At 48.2% G+C, this 24000-nt stretch overlaps 2 protein-coding genes across 3 annotated transcripts in view; one reads left to right on the forward strand and one right to left on the reverse strand.

Annotated features, from left to right (window-relative positions):
* The window catches only part of LOC126572819 (uncharacterized), a 2079-nt gene extending 1910 nt beyond the window's left edge, over positions 1–169 (reverse strand). The window contains exon 1 of the mRNA XM_050232472.1: positions 1–169. This exon is cut by the window's left edge and continues 1910 nt beyond it. Within this exon, the coding sequence (XP_050088429.1) occupies positions 1–169 (169 nt within the window).
* A 3377-nt stretch (positions 170–3546) lies between these two features.
* LOC126570941 (dopamine receptor 1) overlaps positions 3547–24000 on the forward strand; it is an 81474-nt gene continuing 61020 nt past the window's right edge. The window contains exons 1-2 of one of the 2 annotated variants that reach the window (XM_050229091.1): positions 3547–3579; positions 6142–6710. In XM_050229091.1, coding sequence (XP_050085048.1) covers positions 6654–6710 — 57 coding nt within the window. In that variant the 5' untranslated portion in view covers positions 3547–3579; positions 6142–6653. Of the gene's footprint in view, positions 3580–5634; positions 6711–24000 lie in introns of both variants that reach the window. The other variant, XM_050229090.1, reaches the window with a different exon arrangement.

The following is a 24000-nucleotide window of genomic DNA, read 5'->3' on the forward strand; positions in this document are numbered from 1 at the left end:
CTGAACACTGTTGCACCTTCCACGTGTTGATATCGTTAAAGTCGATTCGTTCACATATCGAATCAGCTGCACCCACCAGCTGCACCAGGCACCCAACTATCACTACTAAGGTCACCAGCAACGGGACACGGCCCCACCGACGGCGCACTAGTGTCGCGTATGGTTCCATATTTCGTACAAAACACGTTTGCGCAACCAACGCACCTACCTCACCACCGGCCACGAGTAGGTCGGTTCGAATGTCCACGCATATACTGAATGTTTCACGGACAAGGCGGATCCATGGCGGCCGTCAACCACACGAGACGGACCAGTGCCGGAGGTGCCCGGTTCCACCGTAACATCGCCGAGTGCCGATATGTAAGATTGAAGATCAAAAATGTCAGATAAAATGGTCAGAAATAATGCTGGCGGCATACCTTGTACAGGTGACCACGGTGGACCTGACGCTCTCGCTCTTTCTCTGATAAAGTTCTTGAGTGCTCACTGAAAAAAAGTACAAAAAGGTTTGAGGATGTGTTCAGCAGAAGAGAAAGGGTTCACAATACAAAAGTGTCTATCAGTCATGGGCGTGCCCGCAGCAAGTCACGATGACGACGATGAGAATGACGATTTGCTTCGGTTTTGTGTTTTGCGAAAAAGAATGTTCCGGAGCACTGGTGTACTATTTTCTGTTGATTACTAAACTGCTTCGGTAGTAATGAATAATCTTTTCTCCTATCGCTTTATTTACTTTATTTGACAATTGCTGAAGTATCCATGATCTTTGTTAGCCAGAATTGCAGATGGATACGCAAGGTAATGTGGAATGCCTAGTAAAACCAGTGTTTGATGAGTACTCTGTCTGTGAGCAACAACATTTCAAAATTCCGAAGCTGATAACACGTTTCGTATCTAGTAGATCGATATTCTATCTTGATATCAGTTCCATTTCTACGTTTTTGTTACAAATGCACACAATTAAAATTGTTTGCAGAATTGATTTGATTATATAAATCGCATGCTCGCTCGATTTTGTCTTACCGTTCTGGCATCACTCATGCTCAACGGTAATGATAGCGATTTGTTTGATTGGAAGAGATTTAAATGCTTCTGCATGCAGTTCCATCGTAACATTCCTGGCCTTTGTAATGCTAAATCACTAAACGTGCATGTTACAAACTACATGCCCGGGAGTACAGACTGCTTCGCACTGTACCACGCGCCAATGTTCCCTTTGGCGTTCAGTGTAAGCTGAATACAAATACCTCAAAGGACCAACGTACCGTAACGTGTACCAGTCAGACCTTCTTAAGGCCATGGCACTCCGGCAGATGTACTACGGTGACAGCGGTACATGCGAACGACCAGACGGAGAGACGAACCTCTGCTTCGAACCCTGCGGGAGTATTCAAGAACCAGCGGCGGTGTATATACAACTTCACCCAGCATCGCTAGTGACGAAACGTTTAACATCTGTTTCGCTCGCGTGTAACGGAGTGGAGGCGATGGTGGGGCTGGTCGGAACGTAAGTTACAATGCAGTGCATGTTGATGTTCGCTCAACAAAAATGTGACATTTACCGGGAGTGGGATGCTAGTTCGTATCTCGTTCGTAAACAATGCAAACGAAATCACTCGATCCACCGGTGAGGAACCGTTGGTTCTGGTACAGTTCTGGTGTTCTGAAGCATTCGAGCAACAACAGCCGTAACACGCTACGCTCCGGATCCTGCTAAAGGGATACGATAAATTATGCCTAATGCGCTGGAGCAGCACGACTAATGAACGTGCCCGGCTACGAAAGCATTGATTAAGGATGTACTGGTTTGTAGCCAATGAACACACCACACGCCGCTGGTTACACACTATGGTGACACGGTGACGAAACGGGAGTGCACATTAATGGGGCTGCCAGCTGTGGCGAAATGGATGACTCCCGGTGTTTACTTAAATACCGTCAAAACGGGTGGTGGGGGGTATAGTTTTAAAGCTGTTTGCGTAAAGGTGCCTCGTTGAAGGTTAATGAAGCGTGCTCCGGGTTGATGTTTCACTCTCTTTTGGGGCTTGAAATCTTCATTTATGCAGCGTAATATGTGCCAGATTGATGTATTGGGCCCTCATCGAGCATTTTACGATGGTTTCAGTTCCAAAATTGAAAAATTCAAACCAGACAGGAGTTAAAATCTATATATATATAAAAATCAAACTCGTACTTTCGAACGCACATCACTGGAGAACGGATGGGCCGATTTCATTCATTCTTGGCCCAATGAATTCGTCTTGCTCTGCGGAAGGTTTATACGGAAGAAAATTTTGAGTAAGTTCTGTCCTTTAATGGCAAATTGGAACTCAATTTTGCACCAGATTTCCACTTCCCAGCCTACTTCACTCGATATTGTTTCAAAACAACGCATGGCAACCACCTCCTATGCCCACTGCGTTGAATTCGGCATTGCTGCTCTAATTTGATCATCGTGGCCTACTTTCTACAGTGATCACAAAATCAGTTTCTAATTTTTTACTTTCATCAGACCAAAGAGCGATTGGTTTGAGCAAAGCAACGATGATTCGTCAAGGGATTTGAGTTTGCTAATTATTTTGGTTTGAATAAAAATTACGGTGAGTACATCAACAACTATTTGTGGTAAATAGAAGAGCCATTTCATAGACAGAAAAAATGCCTGCAATCAGAAGATCAAGGAAAGGAGTGCTCAGCCGAAATTCAACAAGACTGGCACTAATCCGTAGAAACCAGGCCTCTGAGCAACGGGATCAAGCATGTTTTCAGCTTCAATTGCGTATGTCTGAAAATCAAAATCAAGATTTCAAGAACAACGAGATGCGAGATTGATAGCGAAAGACGAAGGCAGCAATGCAATTAAGATCAGGATCGTATATGTGGAACTAATGCGAATCCTCCCGCGGTTCATTTACATCGTGCCACATTGCTATATGGTTCTACGATTCTCTACAATGAAATGTCGTGTGTTGAAAAAGGGAAGATGGATGAGGTGTGTTAACATTGTTCAAAAATTTCTTTTCAAAACTCCCCGATTGTGATGGCAGTTATTGAATGTTGGTCATCAGTATCATTGAAAGCATCAGTACAGTAAAAACCGTTTCCATTTTTATGTTGCATTAAAAACTATACATCCAACATCTTAAATATAGGCCTCAAGAGTCGAATGGCAGAACGAAGTTTGCCGGGACAACTAGTATTTACTAAAGATACATTGACTTTTTTATGTTTTGCAAAAGAAAAAAAAACGAAAAAAACCTTACCCTTCTCTTAAGCACACATTTACTGCGAATGTTACTAAACACGTCGAGCTACTACCCGTTTGTCTTAAGTTACTACGAACCTGCGGTCCTGCGTTCATCCGGACACTCACCGCCGGTTCATTGCCGTTCATCCGAAAGGACACCGATGTAACCGAAACAGCAACGGCAACGATCCGGGTGGCCCCAAACCAAAGGCAAGCAAACGAACCTCTCGGTCCACGAAGCGAGCGACCGTCCATCCTGCCATCCTGCTCGATTGGCGCAAACAGATCACCAGTTAGCGGTGGGCTTTCAGGCAACGATGTTGCCGCCGACAGTAAGTGGCAACCGGTGCGCACATCCTTCACTACCGTGCTACCGTTGCAGTGCATCCGTTCAGTAGCAGTAGAGCTGACTAACTAGCAGCTCAGTGTAACGTGCTGACCAAGTGGCGCCCAAGTTCGTCCAAGACAAGCTCGTTTGTTGGTGGTGGTAGTTGATGCCAAGGTATGCGGCCGTACACTGCGAACCGTGTGCTTCGTCTTCGGAATTCTCCGCTGAGCTGGCACTAAGATCCGCGGGATTAAGCCATAAAAGCAAGTGTCACGATTCGTAGAAACAGAAGAAGCAGATACAACGCAGCGGGCATGACGGGTGAAAAGCAGTGGCATTAGCACAGAACAAGCCCAAACCGGAAGCGGTACCCCTGGCTGCGTGGACGGTGGCATCATTCGACCCCGTTGAGTGTTGTTGCGCGTGGCTTGGAGAGGGAGGGAGAGGAGGCTTTCCCCCATCGCCGGAAAATGGGCCAGTGACGAGTGTGAACTTTGGCACGCCAAGCAAAGTCGGTGGGCCAGCGAGTGAGTGAGTGAGTGTTTGGGGAGCTGCGATTGTAATCTCGCCTCGCGTTGCCTTTGAATAAAAGATGAGACGCTGTTGCGTGTGTCCACGCGTGTCGGTATGCGCGTGAGTCGATTCCCCCCCCCCCCCCCCCCCCGTCATTGGCCAGCCCAACCCGGCCCTGCCCAGCCCAGCATGTGCAGCGAGTGATGGATGATGATGCTCGGTCTGGACTGGTGGGGCATCGCGCTCCATTGTACGTCCGAGTGGTAGCAATTTGGCGGGAACTTCGCTCGCTGACCCGCTGGCTAACAGTGCGCTTGCCAAGCGGTGAATCGATCGATTCACACGGATAGAAAATTAGATCTAGTAAATACTCTTCCACAAAACTACAGCAGCTCAAGCTTCTATCAGCTTCGTCCGGCAATCGAAGCCACGATCCGGTGCACGGCCCGCCAGTTGCAAGTGTTGGATGCCACCAAACGGTAGCGAGCGCAGGATTCTCCGCTGTTTGACACAGGTTGCAATAGCCCCAAACCAAACCAGTGTGCGTGCGTGTTCGAGTGTGTGTTTGGGTCGATTGAGAGCCAAAAATAATAAAAACCAGTAGAAGGATATTATTACGTATTTCCATTCGGCAAAAGTTTCCGTCCCGTTGCTGCCCATTAAACTCCAAAACGGTGACGTTAATGTGTCATCTTTCGGGACAAGTTTGGCATGAAACTTTGGCGGTTGCTTGGATGCTAAATGAATTACCGTACTTCTCCTCCAATCTCTCCCTCTCACTCGGGGTGTTTGGTGAACCAAATCCGTGTTACACGTGCATTCCGTTCGTTGGCCAACATGCTAAAGGACTAGGGCCAGGAGCAGCATTTCGTAAAGCGCGCCGGAAGGAAGGGCTAACGAACTTGCAGCATCAGCAGCAGCAGCAGCAGCAGCACTCTTTACGTCGCGCAGGAAAACAAGAGTACGCTCGAACTCACTTTGCTATCCTTGCTCCCTAAAGCGCTTTTCCACCCCAAAAACGAACGTGTGCGCGTGTTTGTTGGCAGAATCGTTAACAGACACATGCACAAACACATACACCAGCCCTGGGGGGGAGATCTCGTCTTCGTCGTCATCGTCGTCGTCGTGGTCGTTTTCGTGCAACTAGCGCGAAGGATTTTAAGTGATTTCCATAAGAAAAGCAAAAGCAAAAGCAGAAAAAAAATACCAAGAGCTCTCCCACGAACCTTCCCTTCGCTCTCTCGTCAGATTCAGCGAAAGGGTTGATGTGGTGGTGGGATGGTGCTGGTGTGTAGGTGATGGTGGCGAGTTTAAAACTTTAAAAAACTTGAACGGCTCTCGCCCTTTCACCGTCCACGCGGCTCCATCGCAGGAGTCATCACAATCGGTTTCATCCGCTTGTGTATCCTGCTTATCGTGTCTCGGCCAGCCAGCCAGCCAGCCAGCCAGGCAGCCTGCAGGTCGAAACCAGTCAAGCCAGCCAGCCGAAGGTTGGCCGAATGGAGTAAACTCGAAAGGGAAAACTGATGGAATACATCATCTGCAGGAACATGGGTAGCAGCATCAACAGCAGCAGCATCCAACCACCAGCGAGCCGGATTGAAAGCGTTCAGCCCCGGAAGGCAAATTTGGAACGTTCGACGTCCGTGAAGTGGTAGTGAAGTGCGGGGATTGGTGATGGTCGTGGTGGTGGTGCTCTGGCGCTAGTACCGGGGAATCATCAGGTCTAGGCCACAACAGTAACAGCAACAGCGCCACCACAACCCACGACAACACAAGAAACCCATCCTCCGCGATGATCCCGGTGGCTTTGCAAACCGATGTGGTGATGATGTTTACTCGACCATGGCCAACTGCTATTTGTATTATGATAAAAGAAATCGTTCAATCCTCGGTGTACATCCGGGCCATCAGCATCCGGGTTGCTGACACGATCGCCATTGCTCCCGGGAGGCTATGTTTGGGAAGGAGCAGAAATTGACAAAAAAAAACAAAACAAAACAAAACACCACCAAACCCACTTGGCAACCCAATTTCGCCCTTCAATTCACAGTTTCCTTTCCGGTGACTTCTGGGTTATGTGTGTAGTAGCGTATCGAGGCAACCAGTGAAACAAAATGGTTGCCAATGGTCATGGTGAAGTGGTCAGTGCTAGTGATTCGCTAGTGAGAAAATACCAAACGCAACAGCGAGAAAGGGGGGGCGAAAACGGAGTGAAATGTTGTCTGTGTGATATTTTGGGAAATTGAGGAAAACAGATATTTAACTTACAGGAAGGGAGGTTCCGATTCCGGGCGAATAGGCGCACACGCTCACTTCTGTTTTGCCCGTCTCGAGCCATGTGCCATGGAGTGGCTGGTGGATGTGAGTGTATAGTACAGCAGCGAAACTAGTCCGCTTGCTTCATTGTGTGTTGCGGTTAGGCCACGTGGCCCACCACCATTCCGACGGTTCCGCGCATCCACACAGCACCGGGAACGGGCGACCGAGCGACCGGGTAACGGTGCGGCACAAGGCGGAAGTCATCATCTCGGCGAACGGTTCCAGGCCACTTCCCTAGCCAGGATGGACATCGACATCATCGACATCCGGACGCTGGGCTATCTGTCCAGCACGAGCACGGTATGGTTCGATCGGTTGTGGATCGATTCTCTAACTCTTCTTTCCCTTCCCTTCCTTGCTAGTCCTCTTTCTCGTTTATGCCACGTTCATTGGTGGTTTTTCGGGACAGAGCTGGAATGCTGTGGATTTTATTTTTGGTTCTCCTAGGACCGCTGCCCGAGCCTGGGAACCCCTTTTGCACGCGATTGCTCGCTAGCTATTGATTAATAGTTGGAAACATGGGTTTGGAGGTGTAATTGGAGTGGGATGGAAGTTCGGGGATTCTTTTAAAAATGCATGAAATCGCATCATACGGCACCATGGTCACGTGCACGCGGGGAATATGGTAACTATGGCATGCATTTTGCCTGAATCCATGTCCATTTGTAAAGCTGGAACCGCAGGAGAATGTATTGTAAACCGATTTTACAATGCACTGATCGGATTCGGTGTTTTAAATCCCCGTAACTACCTCTTTTTCGCACGAAAAAACTGTTTCTCGGCGGATAATAACACTTCTTCTGTGCTTTCTCGTAAAGGGTGCAGTGTATATAGCACTTTTCGAATCGATAAAAAGGTTTTTTAAATGACAGAAGTTACACTTTTAAATTCTAGTTGTATTTTGTAATCAAAGTTACGAGCTCATCAAGTATAATGAATGCTTGTAATGTAAAATATCTTAATTTTATTAGTATACAATAAGTATCTTTCTAATAACGTATGCGTTTTTTTTTGTCATACTGTTGGGGAGGGCCCGGAGCTTATTTCAATGTCCCGGTCCCGTTTGCCTCGCTCTCAGGCCCTGGGAGCTTTACACATGTTTTGCTTCCCAGCGGCCGCAGTTATAATGCGTATCAGTCCCTGCAAGCATTACACGGCCTTAGCTACACAATATATTTGGGTTCAATCTCTCTCATAATTCAGAATCCATTGAAATGTATTATTTAACCCTGCTGTTACCCTCGGACCATTTGGTCCATTTCTCGTTGGTTTTTTTGTTATATCTTCAAAACTAAAATTCCGATGGTCTTGAAATTTTCGATATGGTGCTATTTTCGGCTGATAAGCATAAATATACATTTAAGTTCATAAAAAGTATGATAGGGGTCGAGTAAAAAAAAAACTCACTAATTTTATCCTCGTGGACCATTTGGTCCATAGTACATTTTCCTCTAATAGCAGCTATAATATAGCTATTCGTTAGCTATTGTTTGGACATTTCGACTCATACATGTACTACATAACACTTTTCTATCATTTTTACAAACAAATACTCCACATTCGACACATTTTTTCTCGGATTTGCTTTTACAGCACAGGCGCTGGCCACCTTTTTAGGCTTGTTGAAGGCACTGCCGACGATGGTGGCGTTGACAAAAGTGATGAGCCCGATCGAGATTCATTAGTAAACGATCTGCTGAGGGAAGTTCTAGGTGATGAGCACATTTTTGTGAATAATTCCGCAGATGAAGCCAGCCTTAGAATCGCTGTTCGTTGCTGCATGTGTTCATGGGCCAAATCAATCGCTAATTGTCGTAAAAATTGTGAGCGTTTCACAGATTCACATCACGGACTCCACATTGGGTCGATCACGGAAAATATAACATATGCGTTCAAAGCTTAAATATCTATGATATTAGCGAACACTACGGATGGCCATCGTTTGTCTTTCTTCTTGAACTGTAGCAGCTGATCATTTGGTCCGCCGTATCCACACCACCTGAATACCGAAACACAATGATTAGCGCAATGCTATATCGATGGAATGAGAAAAAAAATCAAAACAAACCCTTTGTCGAATTGTAATAGGTGACAATTGCAGGCTTCTTCTTTGGCCCTTCGGCAATGTTTGGTTGCGAATGCATAGTGCTTAGTAATATTGTTCCTTTGTGTTTGTGGCCAACATATGACACCAATGTGGTGGTCTTATCAAAAGCAGACGTTGATTGGTATAAGGGTTTCTTGTTTAAGTCCAGTAATTTTGGCGGAATGTAGGTTTTGTTCTTTCGAACAGTGCCAACAAGAGTTATCTTACGCCGTAAAAGAGTTTGGCCAAAGAGTTCAAGGCATCGACCAAATCTAGAACCACTCGTTCGCTTTGGTTTTTCGGGATTTGCGGTGGCCGACTTTCCGAGATATTCCGAGATCCGGTTGAATATTCTACAAGTAGCTTGCCGAGGAATCCACTGCTAGCCAAAACTTCAAACTGTGTTTAGCCGGTTTGGATGGCATATACTGTCAAAAAGAACACCGTCCTCTGAACGCTACCAGTTGCTCGTTAATTGTCACGTTTTCGTGACAATTGTAGAACATTGGAAGCAATTCCACCCATCAATTCCACAAATCTCTAATCGGGGTGAGGCCGTGTTGTGATGATATTATGTGCTTGTGATCCGATGATCTCGAGGAATGGTTTGTCGCTCCAAATCATTTGATTTTTTGCAACGAACAACGGATCTACCAACCTCAATTGATACTCTTCATCACATTCATCACTCAAACACGAATGATGATACCTCCTTCCTCCTATCTACCACTTATCGTAGTCATTCGCCCCGGATGGTCGACGACCACGCTTACCTAATGCAATAGTTTGGCTCGCTTTGTGGTTCTGGAATCGGCATATTAGATTGTTATGGCTACAATTTTAGATTGTAATGGCTGCGATATCAATTCGTTTTGACGGAAACTTCTCCCTCCTTTCATCTAGTGAACGTTCTGCCAATTTCGAGACGTAACGTGGTCGTATTTTGGCGCCCAAATTCGTTTATGTGATTTGGATTGCGAACCAATATTGCGAAATGTCGTTCTTTATATTCTATTATACCAATATAAACACATATAATGCAAAATAAGTCAATATCTTTTGCTTACAAAAGCCAAACAATTCATATTCAATCGTTTACAAAGCCATTTCCATAGAAAATACACCATGGACCAAATGGTCCACGAGGATAAAATTAGTGAGTTTTTTTGAGGGTAACAGCAGGGTTAAGCCTTAATCTCATAATCTTTCCTCACGGCTCATAACCCTAATAATTTATTAAAGCTCGCATGTCTTTTCTGATGATATTGAGAGGCATAAAGCTCCCGAACAAACAGAAATGGATTTCACTTCGAATCATTCAACCGAAATCAGCTGAAGATCATGTTATCTACTATGATGCTTGGTGTGCGTGCGTCAAGAATGAAATGGTGCACGCAAACACATAAAGATTAAGTAAAATTACGAATGATTAATTTCGCAACAGTATCATCGAAAGCCATTTGAGTTCTAGTGCACTCAATTAAAACACAAAAAGCCACTCTTCCTGTTACCGCTTCTCCTACCATCTACAACAACCGCCCACTGCCACAGGACAAGAACGGAAGCTTATCACGCCAGACATCAGATAAACAGTGGCAAAAAGAAAGACAAAGATTCCTTCTTTCCGAAACCGCGTCAGAACCATCAAAGGCGTTTTGGCGTACGACGATTATAATCACTTCTCTCACCTCACCTTAATTGTGCCACCCATAATCAGTGCTCCCCGTTGCGCCATTATTTATGCAGCAAACATAAGAAAGCGGCTCTCGTTAGCCGGCAATCAGGCTACCATCAGTGAGCCATCCCGTGCTCATCGTGGCGAACAGCAAAGCTGCAGGACGGACTGCAGAAACCCGCGGTCAGTTGGCCGTGAGTTGAAGTCCCGCCGAACGCCACCTTTTTACTGTTGCAGCATCGGTTGGCCAACCAGCCAGTGAACAACAGGTACCACCAGGCAGGCGGCCAGGCGAGTGGCGAATGTAATGAATTATCATTAATTAAACCGTACGAAGGGCGCTCGTCTCAACAAGGGGGAAAGGTGTTGGTGGTTGCACTTTGGTTGAAGTAAATTTGCTTATTAGCTCGTTCATAAATCGTGCTCAGATTGTGAGAATTCACGCTTCCATCCTCCGGATGTACCGTGGAGGGCTGGTGACCGCCCGGTCCACATTCGCGTGGCGACAACTTCCTTCTCTCGTCGGATGCCAGGACAAGATAACATCGAATGGTTCCGTGTCCACTCTCTCGGCCTTTTACTGTCCGATATGCAAACATTTCAAACGTGTAACATTTTCCTTCCCCGTCCTGCTGTGAGTTAAAACGAGAAGCTGCGTGAGTCTTGACCGATCCCTTCCTTCTTCACCCTCAGATCCCCAAAGTGGCGAGTGCTGTTGGGAGCGGAAATTTATCATCATCATCTCTGACATCAATGAGGGGTCATAATTTTTATTTCCGTGAATCGCGGGAGTCGCGCACGCTCGCCCCCGGCCCAGCGGTCCATTAGCCGGCCTTTCTTCGTTGGTCGGTCGGTCGGTTCGGGGTGTGTTCGGTTGCTTACTTTCTGCGTGACACCGGCGCTCCGACGCTCGACGGAGAAGGTCATTAAAACACGCGCTTTCCTCGCTTTTTTTTCACCGCCTACCGCCACACAACAGCCCACATGCAACAGGAGGAGTCTGGAAGGTTGGCTAGAGTTTTCCGCGAGTAGATATTTTTAAATTTTCCCATTTTCCCGGGCACTCTCTCTCTCTCTCTCTCTCTCTCTCTCTCTCTCTCTCTCTCTCGCTTGCTTGTTCTGTTAATCCGCACAAAGGATCAAACGGTCGTTCGAGGGCCCTTTACTGTCACCTTCTGTCTGTCCGTCTGGCTGCCTTTCTGTTTGTCCGCCTGCCGTGGCTTACTTTTATTGAACTTTTTAATTGCTTTCCTGAGCTTCGACTGAGTGATGGTAGTGAGTGCGAGAGCCGAGCGGACTAAATTAACTAACTGACGATCAAACTGTGACCGACTGGTCATTTTAAAACAATTCCGTAAATTGGTTCACCAAAAACCATTCGATCGATACCGCCACTCGGAGTGGAAATAGCCTTTTCCCTCTAGGGCGCGAATGATATACGGCCAATCGTGGTGAAAATCGGCGACAACTCTCGTGGAGGCTCGCGGAGATGGGTTTGAAATTTGAATCCATTTGTCACGCGCCCCGGAGGGGTTCCAATCGCAGGGTCGGGATCTAATTTGCCAACATATTGGATGTCAATCGTTGGGACATGATCCCTCAGTGTCCGTGATTTCGCGGGATAACAGGTGGACTCGGATCGCACAAGAGAGAAAAAAGGGTCACCACTCAGCCCCCTGAAACGGCCCGGGAAGGGTGGACAAATTGTTTCTGCTCGCGGAAAATAAATGACATTTTACTCGGGCAATCGGGTGAAAGGCGAGGCGCCTCTGTAAAGCGGCCATTTATCATCGGCTGCACCACCATCGGCGTATTGCGTGTAATGAAGTGGAGCAGCAGCAACAGCAGCCCCGGAACACGTGTAAAGAACACGTGGCCCACTACTGCACGCGACCCTGCCAGGGACCGGAGAGTGCCGGGGAAGCGCAAAATGTACTGGCTCGTGTTTTGGCCTTGAAAAGTGCCAGCACAAAAAATCTTCGTCTTCTTGTTGTTGTTGTTCTGCGTCATATACACTTCCCGAAAAGGAAGTAGCTCGATGCTTCCCTTGATGCGAGAGTCGAGGCATTTGGCAATGTGCCCAAGGCTCGCTAGCGACTCGAAGGCCATAAATTTCCCATTTTCCCAACTGGTTCGGTGGCTGGCTGGGTGGCGTGTTTCATTCATGTTCCGCGAACATTGCACCAGCACTTGGTCGAGAGGGCAAGACGCGACTTCTCAATCAATCAACTACTTTCCCGTACGGTACGGTTGCTTTGGCGAGGAAAGTTTTGCGACCTCCCGAACCCCGGACACCGTTTCCATTGCTTTCTGGTTTTTCACCGAAAGTGGGTCAACATATTTCGGACCCGCTCCAGGTTGCGAGCCATGCCGTGATGCCAAAAATGCGGATTCCGACCCGTCGACAGGGTCGACCACTCGGTTCAACTCAAAAAGGTTACCCCTCAACCGAATTGACGTTTAATTTCCGTCTAATTGAAGGGACGCGTTGGTTTCGGTGCACGGATCGGATCCTGCTACCGAGTCCACGGGTAACTTATCGTCGATTATCCACTCTTCCGTGGCTGGCCAGCGTGATCGCTGCATTGGGAGCTTTAATTCGCCTCTGCAGCTGAATTGTTCGTCCCTTTTTGGCAAGCGTCGAAAGGCCAGCGTAGCTCGCATCGTATCGCCCCGAATGGAATTGGGAACCAAAGTCGATTGATAAATAATAAAAAACGACAGTAATGACTTTTCGGTTCCGGTTCCGCCTGATGTGTGTTTACTTGTGGGAGAGATGAGAAGAGAGAGAGAGAGCGAGAGGGTGCCCGGTTGGGTGCTAGAGCATGGTCGATGTGATGCTCAACCGCCCAACGTTCTTCGTTCCGCCGACCGATGGGCGTGATGGAGGCGCCGCGGCGCAAAAACGAATCATCAATCAGTGTACCGATATCTGTATGTGTGCATCGGTGTGTATCGGTTGGTGCGAGAATGAGAATGAAACAAACTGTTTCACAATAATGCGCGCTCGCTGCCACCGGTGCTTCGGTGCTGATGGTAAAGGGCTCCCGCTCCGGAATCATCGAGCCATGGAGCGAACTTATCTATGTCGTCGTCGTCGTTGGTGTAGACACATCGGAACCGATTCCGGACGAGCATACATTGCTATCTCCCAGTGGGCCACAATGGTGAGGTTGTAAAGAAATTAAACTGCGTCACAGGAGGAAACAAGAAGGAAGAAGCAGGAGCAGCAGCAACCGGAGCAACCAGACCAGAAGCAGAAGAGCTGGTGGTGGAATGAAGATTAATGGATAAATGATTCCGTATTAATTCGACTGCAAAGATTGGCATGTTAACCGTGAAATGAAATATTAGCAATACCGACGTCACTAAACCGTGGGATTGAAGTAATTGGAGTATCGGTACTGAGGACTTTTTTTTTGAGTCGCCATGAAATTGGAAAGATCAATATCTGCCCGTGATTGTTGGTGGGTTTGTGTGTAACGCTGATAGTTTATTAACAGCGGGGCAGATCTTCGAAGAATTGAATGAAGTTGTTATCATAGAACGCCAGTGACCGATTCTCGGTATCAGATTCCTCATGTCGGCACTGGACAAGTAATGAATGTTCTCACATGAGAGAACTGTTTGAGAGTGTATTGATTATATCATCAAAGATTTATCAAGCATCAAGAATAGAAACGGTCTTGCTTTGCTTTGCAATTACCGCTATTTCATTGTGCAGCGACAATAAAGGGATCTCGATGGGAAGTGTAAATAATTACGAATCACGTCATCCAATGCTCTCGTTACAATGGATAAGACTCTCAACTGAAGCACAAGACTCGGAAGTACCCTTTCAGTGCAATACACACCAGAGCAGACCTTCTCGTGTTCTAGATCAGTGAACTGTCGATCTTTGTCAGGCGACATTTACACTGGCAACCGCACGAGAGTCACTATATTCTTAGCAATACCATTAATACGTCTTCTCCAGTCGTCGTCGTTGTGCGATTCGCTTGCACAGGTTGTCACCTGGCTGATGTAATTGCACTTAGACAATTGACAAATCGACAAATTCAAGACGCTTTCGCTCTTGCGTCCCACCGCCATGGTCCGCTTCTGGTGAAGAATATCTGATACAACCCACGATTTGCGCCACTCTTATCTCTTTCTATCACTACATGTGTTTAGGTTGCGATCTTTGCACGTGGTGCTGTTGTCTCTCCGTGTTTTCTTTTTGTTTGCACAATACACGCTTTGGTTGAGGCACGAGGCATGATACATTTTATAGATTTGTGCCATAATGGTGCTCGCATTGATCCTTAGTGGCATCGACCTCCTTAATGGCTAGGTTTATGGAAAAGATTGGCTCGGTGGTTTCAGTAAAAAACTACGTAAATTTACGCGAGATATGCTGACATATTTTCGTGGCGTAAAATTGAGGAATCCGATGATAGAATGAGCGCAAATTGCACCGGTATACGATCGTTTCTGCATCAAGCAATGCTCCGTTTAGTGCAGGATACGTATTCGTTGAAAATATTAATTTACACAATTTATTTACATTTTGCAATGTAAGCAATTGATTTTTGGAAAGCAATTGATTTTTGAAAAAATGTTGAAATTAAAGGATCAAATTGCATCAATAGCAAGTCTAGATAAAACAAACAGTATGGTACATTACAGTGCTGAGCGTTCGTGCTGATCTGGGCCAAAAAAAAAACGCAAGCTCGTAAATCAATATGCATCCACTAAATGTGGCTGGCAGAAGTTCAAATAATATTTCGTTGTGCGACATGCAGCACTGAATTGATTACAAATTGTGCAACCGTACTGTGTTGCTCGCGTCCTTCAATTGGTTTATAAATAAGGGACCGGAGTGCAGTGCGCTTTCTGCAAGATTAAAATATACGTTCCTGGTTCTGGCGATAAAAAAAGCGCTTCAGAACCGGCATCGTAAATGGAATAAAAATTCGAACGAATAACAAATTAAATTCATTCATCTATCCATCGTTCAGTACAGCCATTCCCCTTTATTGCCTGGGGGAAAAAGGCATACCATTCACAATCCAGAAGACCAATTAGCATGATGCCGACCGATGCCCCGGCATTATAATGATTTTTCTGTCCTTCAGTTTGGTGTACACTTACCAGAACGGCCCAGAAAAAGCACCACAGAACCTTCAACTTCGAGCGCTCGATATGAGTAACCAATATCCAGGTGCTGTTCGAAACGAAGCGCCACGAAGAATCGATCTGCACGAATCGTGTCTTATCCCCAATCGCCAGCATATGTGTTATGTGCTAAGCGTCAGGCATCGCCATAATCGTACAGTAATCGGATTCTGATCTGCTCCTCCACTCCACCGGCGGCAACGATTCAAAGAGGGTTCCCGATTGACGACGAATGCCGTCCTTTTCCAGTGAATAGGTATTACATTTGCATGCCCGTCTGTGCCATTTTAAAGACGTACAGACGGCGTCACCGTTGCGTAGCGGAAGGAGAATTCAATATCTCTAAATACTTTCTCCCAGTGCTTCTCCCAAGGGCTGCCAAGCACATCACAACCAGGTGAATCCAAGGTGTTTCGCGTTGTGCTTCCCGGAATGCTCATGCACAGGCACCAGACAGCAGGCAGCTTAGTGGGCTGGTGCTTCGTGTAATGTTAACTTAGTTGAGTTGCAACGAAATCATACAATTTTTAACTTACAAACTTAAATCACTGCCACGGCGAGCTCGGGAAAAAGTTGTCCAGCATTTGCACCGGAAGCCCGAAGCCAATCCACCAAGCTGGGTGTACTCAGCGTAATCCTATCTTTTCGGGGCATTGGGGCTCTAAATTTATAATCTTCCATTCGCTGGAGTTGGGACCACGAAGGGAGCGAGGACGATGGAAACATATTTCCAGTTCCACACAGAAAGGGATCCCTCGAGATCCTCGAGATCGAGGTCGAGGCATCCCCAAAGGGGTGATGGTGGTGGGTGGGAGGGGGATTGTGCACACGAGATAAACTTTTCAGCCCGTGCACACTTGTCAGCCTGAGTGAGAGTCAGGGGGCCTATGGGGACGGTTATTGCAGCTCCGCACCATCGGTAAGTGAAGTGCATCCCATGTTGGCCACCAACGAACCCATCTCTGACGGGAGGGTGGGCTTTTCGCCCACCAGTCACCACCACCGCCGCTCCCTTGTTTTGCGGGAGTGAAATCAACAAAAATGGCCAACTTTCCAATCAGATTAGCGCGAAGCTCGTCCCAATCTCCAACTATCGATCGGTGTGCATCGCTTCCCCGCTTACCTTCCTCAATGCTCCTCGCTCTCTCTCTCCTCTCGTCTCTCTTTGTGTGTCTGATTGGCTCTTCAGTGAATCGCCATATGCGATAAGGCTTTTTTCGCGGATTTTCCCACGCCGTACACTCGCCGACAGAACCATCAGCAATCAGCAGCAGCATCACTGGATGGGGAGATCGTATTGCTGCGTGGGAATGTCCAGAAAAAAGGGGAGGGGGATGATGTGTCTGTTCAATTAGTGTAACGGGCTGGAAGTGAGCGGTAGGCAGGCAGGCATGTAGCCGATCTGCAAACTTTCTCACGATACGCACGCGGATCGTGGCATTCATTTGTGTCTCGATTCGATGTTTCGATGATTAGTCCGCACGTCCGGCTCGCCGACTCACTCATAAACACATACACAGACGCGTGGACTAAGCTCTCGGAACATTAGATCGCTTTTTGTCTCGCCACTAAGCCACCAACCGGGCGCTAGGGTTGGTAGTAGCCAACAAGTCAAACCGTAAGCTCGCTCGCACTGGCATCGAGATTAGTGAAATTAGTTGCGGTTGTTGGTGGCGGCGTCGTGATTATCAATGCGAATAGCCGCCGGTGCGCGCGGGCGTGTTCGATCAGCAAACAATAATAAAAACAACACGAAACACGAAAGCAACAATTTTACCGCCGGCGAATCCGCTCTGCAGCGAACAGGCGGAATGGCATGGCATGAGTGTCGCGCTTCGTGTTCGCGCATAATTAACTAGCTGCGGGGAGTAGAAAGTGGAGCAGGAAAGCAGAAAAGGTGGATGATTAAGAAGAGGTAACATGAAAACGTTGGAATTGCTGTCACCTTCCTCGCGCTACCTCTCTATCGCTCTCTGAAAAAGAACAAAAAAGAAAAACATGCCACACTTTATGTCGCTTCCGATCGCAAAGTTTTACGTTATTATGCTGCGAGATGCGAGTGCATTCTATGCGCAAGGCGCGAACACAGGCCAATGATGTCGATGATTTGGCTTTATATTCCGGGTGCAGAGTGGATGAAAAACAGATTTTAATTAAAAGCCCCTACGTGTCCCGGGGGAACCCGCGTAGTTTTTGGGAACCTGTGGCATAATTTGGCGTAAGATTGGCACGCTTTGTACTCTGTGCGCCCAATGCTGATGATGATGATGATGATCGTTCCGGTGCCACCGGCATGTCCTGTCCTGTGTCATGGGATCGGATGGGACCCACCACCGAAATCCGTAAGCGTAAAGCCATAACGAGGCAAAGGTAAGTGTTTTTCCATTCGCGAAAGCGGATTAAACGCTCGGCTCGGCCAGCTTGGCCAGCCCGGACCGGGTCACGGAGATTGTGAAATCCGTCTCCAGCTCATGTGTCAAGTGCCAAACGCTGCGAGTCTGGTGGTGATGGCGGATCGCGAAGCCCGAGGCGTCACTACAGCTGCCCCTGGTGACGACAAAGTTTAGCACTTAACAGTTTAGTCCGGTTATAGGGGAATCGATAAGAGACCGGGAGGGAGAGAGAGAGAGAGAGAGAGAGGGGTCTGGAGTCCGCGAGTCCGGACCTTCATCGTGTAAGGTCATATGCGCCCGTCCAAAGGCCACCGGACGGTCCTTCCAAGCGACTGCGATGGCATTACCGACACCAAGGACGGACGCAACGGACCGTGTCCCTTTACGCGGAGACCTAGCAATCAATGGCCGTCGCCACCATGACCATGGGCGCGCAAACATTTGCACAACGTGCGCGATGCGATGCCTATTGTTTCGCTTCTTGGTCAGTTGCCAAAGATGGGCTACTGGATCCGTGGGACGGAACGGACGGACTAGGGCACGCCATGACCGCAGAATGTGCTCAGAATGGACGCATTCTCATCAGGAACTTCCATGGAATCCTGCCTATGGGGCCGGTGGTTTGGTTTTGGAAGCGCAGCGATGTCCAATGATCTGAAGGACCGGCTGTCACACCTCGAAGCACTCGGGATGCATTTTCACTCATGCATTTGGGGAGCAGAAGGGTGGTGTCAGTATAGCTGTTGCTAGTAGCAACCCCTGTGGCAACTGTTTTAGCGACCAAGTTCAAACCAAGAATGACAAATCAGTGTACAGCAAAGAGTAGTTGTTCAAAGTCCGAAGAACGACGTCCAGCGCCAGTTCCTGGTCACGTTCCTCGAACCTCATGGTTTTTGCTGTGTAAGTTACTTTTTTCTGTCGTTGTGAAGCCACATCGCCCCAATCGTGGCCAGGGCACGGCAGCCGGTGACAAGGCAGCAAAGGCAGTGACGTCATTCGTTCGGTTATACGTTTCGAAATCGAAATTGCTGCTGCTGCCTCGGCTGCTGGTTGCTTCAAAAGCTCATCATCTGCTCGCTTCAGCTGCAGATGCTGCCCGGTTTTTGGGCCTTGTCGTTCCATACCAAGAATGGCACGAGGCCAATCGAAACTGATGGCGTGTTTAGGAAAGGGATATTCATCGGACGACGCTCGGGCTCTTGGTGTAATTTCAGGATTCTAAGGAACCAACCGTCTCTCTCTCTCTCTCTCTCTCTCTCCGAAATCCGGTTTTACAGAGAATGCATCCCAACAATCGGAACGTTCGGGGAACGGAAGCCAGGGTCAGCATGTCAGCAGGCCATGTTCGGTCCATCCTTCTAATATCCATCGTCTGCACTGCACTGGCCAGTAATGAACGATAAGTCCCTATCGAGGATTACTCCAGACTCGATTGTTGTGCGATTGCATGTAAAATACTGGTTCATATATTGCCATCCACAGGGCAGAGAGGAGTGGAAAGAGGCTCTCAAGCTCCCCTGGACCCTCGCTCTGCCTCTCTGCCTCTGTCACGAAACCCTCAAGGCAACGGCAATCCGTTATCTGAAGCACCGATGCGGATGGTGGGCACAGAACATGGAACAGATGTCGGGAAAGGGGGTTTGGTGGACAAGAAATCCGGGGGGCCAGGGCAGAGTGAAGTGGTTGCCACTCACGGACGACGGCACTTGGCTTGGTGAGGGTTGTCCTAGTGATGATTGCAGAGACCTACAGCAAACGCCACCCAGCAACAGCAACAGCAACAGCGCTGAGCAACATTTTCCGCTCGATATGCGACGAAAGGCTGGGCTCGATGGGGTGGTGAGTGGAATGGAGTGGTTGGTGCTGCTTTAATAACAGACCATCTTCCCCTCTCTTGCCGACTATGGACCTTCCTGTTGATGAAACCACTCCACATCCGGCGGATCCCTGGGTTCTGGAGACCTTAGACCGGGAGCTTAGCACTATTAAAATGAATTCCTGTCATGCAAACAACAATCACCTGCCGCATGCGGTGATACTTCATTTTGTCTGCAGATAGATAAACCCTTCTCTCCAGGATGCCCTGGCCCTGGCGTTGGCGTTGGCAAATGGTTTGGATTCTACACTAAACCATCCCTGAGGATAATCCAGCGAATGGGGAGCGAATTGTTTTTATGTTTCCATCTCCAGCGTTGGAGCTGTAAAATACCAGCAATGCTGAGTGTGTGCGTCCCAGTTCCTGGCGTTCCGTTTCTATCCTTTCATCCGCTTACTTCCTGCCCCCCCCCCCCCCCCCCCCCCCCGGATGCTAAATGGTACTCCCTTCGGTAATAGAAGTACTGACCCAATAATGATAGTAAACGACATTTTTCTCCTCGCCTGTCGATTTCACGACGCTTGAGCGATTGTGACGATGATACAGCGATCGTCCACACTTGGCTGAAGTGTGTGTTTGTGTGCTAGTAGCCAATCAACAGCCACTGGAATGCGAGTGCAAGGGGGTTTTTACCGCCACCCTTTCCTGCCGGTCCGGGTCTTCATATCAATCACCAAAAGCGGACGTAAACGTTGATGGCATTCCCAGGAAACGGTCCGTCCACTAGCCCGTCCGGTTGCTGTCCAAAGGTTTCTTTGTTCGTCCAGTGCAGCCATTCCTTGCGGCCTTTATCGTACTTTGTCCGCTTCTTATCCCCTACAATCTCAGCCAATGATACGCACGCTGCTGCTTAAGGAGTGAGGACTTCTTGGACTCCCGCTCCCCGCTTTTTGCCCGAGCTTGTGGCCGCAAAGTGGTGCGTAACGGCGTGCGGATTGATCGGAGAAGCGTAACGGATTGCAGCACCAGCACTCCCCCAAGGGATAGGAGGGATGCTTATGGGATGGATTTCTCTTCAGACGCTCTCGGCGGAATACCATAACGCACAGTGGCGGCGTGGGAGCAACTGTTAATCCGACACCTACGGCTGCCTCTCTCTCTCTCTCTCTCTCTCTCTCTGATGCGCAAATAGCAAAAGAGCTGACCACAGTGGAGCCCCAGGGAGGAAAACATCGCTAGGGCCCCATAGCTCCTACGCCACATCCATACACAACCATTTGACACCATTTAACGGGATGGTTGTTGTGTTGTAGTGGTGGAGGTGGTGGGCACGCCAACAACCATTTTCCCGCTAGCAACCACCATTTGCAATGATGCTCGATCGACGTACCGGAACAGGTCCCCCGGGAAAAGAAGGGCAATGCAATAACGTGTCGGTAATAAATGTTTATGCAAACCCGGGTATCACCGTACGGGATCTAACGATAGGGCATTAACCGACACGGCACACAACAGTGCCTGGAGGCTGCTGCAGTGGCCCACAGCAAATGATGGTTTTCATCTCGAGTGCACCGAGTGGTGATGTGGTGGTTAGTCAATTGAGTTTGTTTTTATCGTACATCAACCGCACCTGTCGGTCGATGAATGACGAATCAACCGATGATTGACGGAGTAATCAGGCGCTCCATTCAGGTCGCTGGGAATCGTTTGCGTGCGTTCCCAAGTGAATGAAGCAGAAGGAGGATTATCTAGAGAGAGGTGGTGGCGTTTAATGGAAACTCGTGATAGAATCTATAATTTTTCCTTCGTTCCCACAGCCCAAAGTGCCTTCCTTGGTATGCTATCAGAAGTCCCGAGCAGAAGATGTGTTTTCTTCGAGCAAAATTCCTCTTCGTCGAATTCCAAGAGCGTTCTAATACATCAAGTTCTAGGAACAAATCATCAAGGAGCTATGATTGGTGGTCTTGTAACGAAATTGTATTGTACTTCATGTGATTATTACTGAGCAAGATTCCTGGATATCCTGGCAACGCAATTAGATTCCGGAACATTAGTTTTGCATCCCAGTAGCCATTACAGTGTTTTGGGTGCTTCGAGATTCAACAACTACGAATAGATTCCACGAAATAGACAGCACAGTTGGTTTCACTATTTGGATTTAGTTCATTAGTCATTAAAAGTGGTTATCGATTATCTTAACCAATCAGTAGCATTGGTTTGATCATGCCATCAGCATAACCGTAGTAGTTTAACGTAAACAGTTGGCATAGTTACCTCCAATTAGTTACACAAACGGAGCCAGAATTCCTTAGATGTCGGATGGAGCTACGCTTGAACCACAACATCACTTTCCCCCTTTAACACACTCTCCACTCCATCGGTTTCCTTTCAATTCAAATGTTCTGCAACGGAGAGTCGACCGAGTCCACCACAGCAAGCGATGACGTCGGCACACATTCTAACCTTCCCTGCCTGTGCCACAAGCCGCGGCTGCGTGGTTACCACATCCATCTTCATTATCCGTCCTCCAGCACAAACCTTACCACGTTGGCATTTGTCACATTTCTGCGCTTCGGGATGTTCGGGCGCTACCACGACGCGAATCAGCGCTAATATTGGGCGTCTCTAATTGAAACAGACCAACAGGAGTGGCCGCCCCCCACCCCCCTCCATTGCAAACCAAACTGTGTTGCTGGCACGGTAGTTTTGGTGATAAATTCATTCGCGTATATTACACCCTGGCGTGGCCTCCCTGGCGCTCAACGGGGGAGATGGTCGGCATCATCAAAATTTCGGGGAGCGAAATGCCATTTCCAGGTAGGCTTTGGACGCTGGTGAGCCGCAAAGAGATGTTGCTAATGGTTACAGATCTCTCGTCCAACGTCACTCACGCTTCGAGCAGGCTGGGCCACATTTGGCTGGCTTTTGATTTGACCGCCAGCGTTCGGTGCTTGGGCCGAAACGACCTCAGAGGTCACTTGCCGTGATTGCCCCGTCCCAGGGAACCCACTGCACACGTACCCGGTTTTGACCACCACCGCCAACAGACTGTGCGTGCTGTGACTCGGTGCGGTGTAATGAAATTAATTACAGCTCATTATCATAATTTATTAACCATCTGTCGGATGAGGTAGCAAGCGGGGCGGAACGGTCCGGTTCGGTTCGGTTGAGATGGGATCGAGTGTTAAATCCTGTATTATCAACATTTGCTACAACCATGTGGCCTGGCATGAGGGGTTTTCGGTTGCCGGTCATCCCGGATTATGATCCCACAACGTGGTTGGTGGAACAAAGCCGGGGAGGCGAGCTTGCGGAAGGCGATATCCAATAACCAGTAACCATCAAACTGCCATAATATATAGATGAGCCCTTTCGTGATGCCCTCGGTACTAGACGGCCGCCAACGGCGACCAATGATTCTTCATTATTCTCGCTCTAAGCCAACACCATACGGTGCAACGCGTATGCCACGCGTGGTAATGACCATCATCGATACGATTGGGAATATAAATAATCCGACCGAGCGACCGAGCTTAGGGGCTGGTCGCGTGGAACAACGGCAAACTCCCATTTGCCCACAGATGCTACCGGAAACGCACTGATAACAGCAGGGAAGCGGGGCGCCAATGTGTGACCATATGGTGAAGCAACCGAACGAAGCAGAAGAATGTTGGTCAAGTCATTTGGCGCCCATTTTGATGGTACCCGGGCCCGAAGCGCTCGATCCGGAGGCGATTAACATCAATCAGTTACGCCACGTAACCGCAGCCACCATTCTTGGGCGGAAAATCAAACTTTCAGAAGCCAACACCACCCCGTCCATCCTTGGTTTTCCTCCTTCTCGAGACACTACCATCAAATTACGTGTGTATGTAAGTTCTTGAGCCAAAAAAAAAAAAAGGAAACAAAAGGGCTGGCAAAAAGTTCCAACAGCTGCTTGTGCTTCCTTCATGTGCTGGGCGCTTTTGTTCGGGATGTATATATGTCGTGGCTTTCGGATTTGTTTTGGATAATGTTATGCCGCCTCGGTGATGCCTTACTTTACGACCACATCTTGCATACTGGGTGTCAGGGAAGAATGGGAAGACCCGAGCCCCCATCCCTTACGGACTCACATCCCTTGGGGTTTGCGGTGTCAGCGACCGTCGCTCGCTCGTCGCTCATCAATCATTCGCACACAGTTGGAAGCCAACATGACGGGACAGGATTTGCCGAGCCGAGAATGTACGCCTGCAGGAGTGCAAAACAAACAAAATCCTCGCAGAAAACCAAAAAAAAAAAAAAACAATAGATCGTCGTCGTCTGCCGCCGGTGGACCTTTTGTTGCCAATGAAAATGCGTGATGTGGTTTTGTTTTTCGCTTTTCCGTCGTTCGCACGCTCGCTGATGACTAATTTCGGTTCGGTCCTAATTTGCGGAAGCCTTACCTGGTCGGCGGAAGCCTGAAGCCGGGCAAAAGCTTT

This window comes from Anopheles aquasalis, chromosome 2, assembly GCF_943734665.1.
Source record: "Anopheles aquasalis chromosome 2, idAnoAquaMG_Q_19, whole genome shotgun sequence".
Lineage (NCBI taxonomy): Eukaryota > Metazoa > Arthropoda > Insecta > Diptera > Culicidae > Anopheles > Anopheles aquasalis.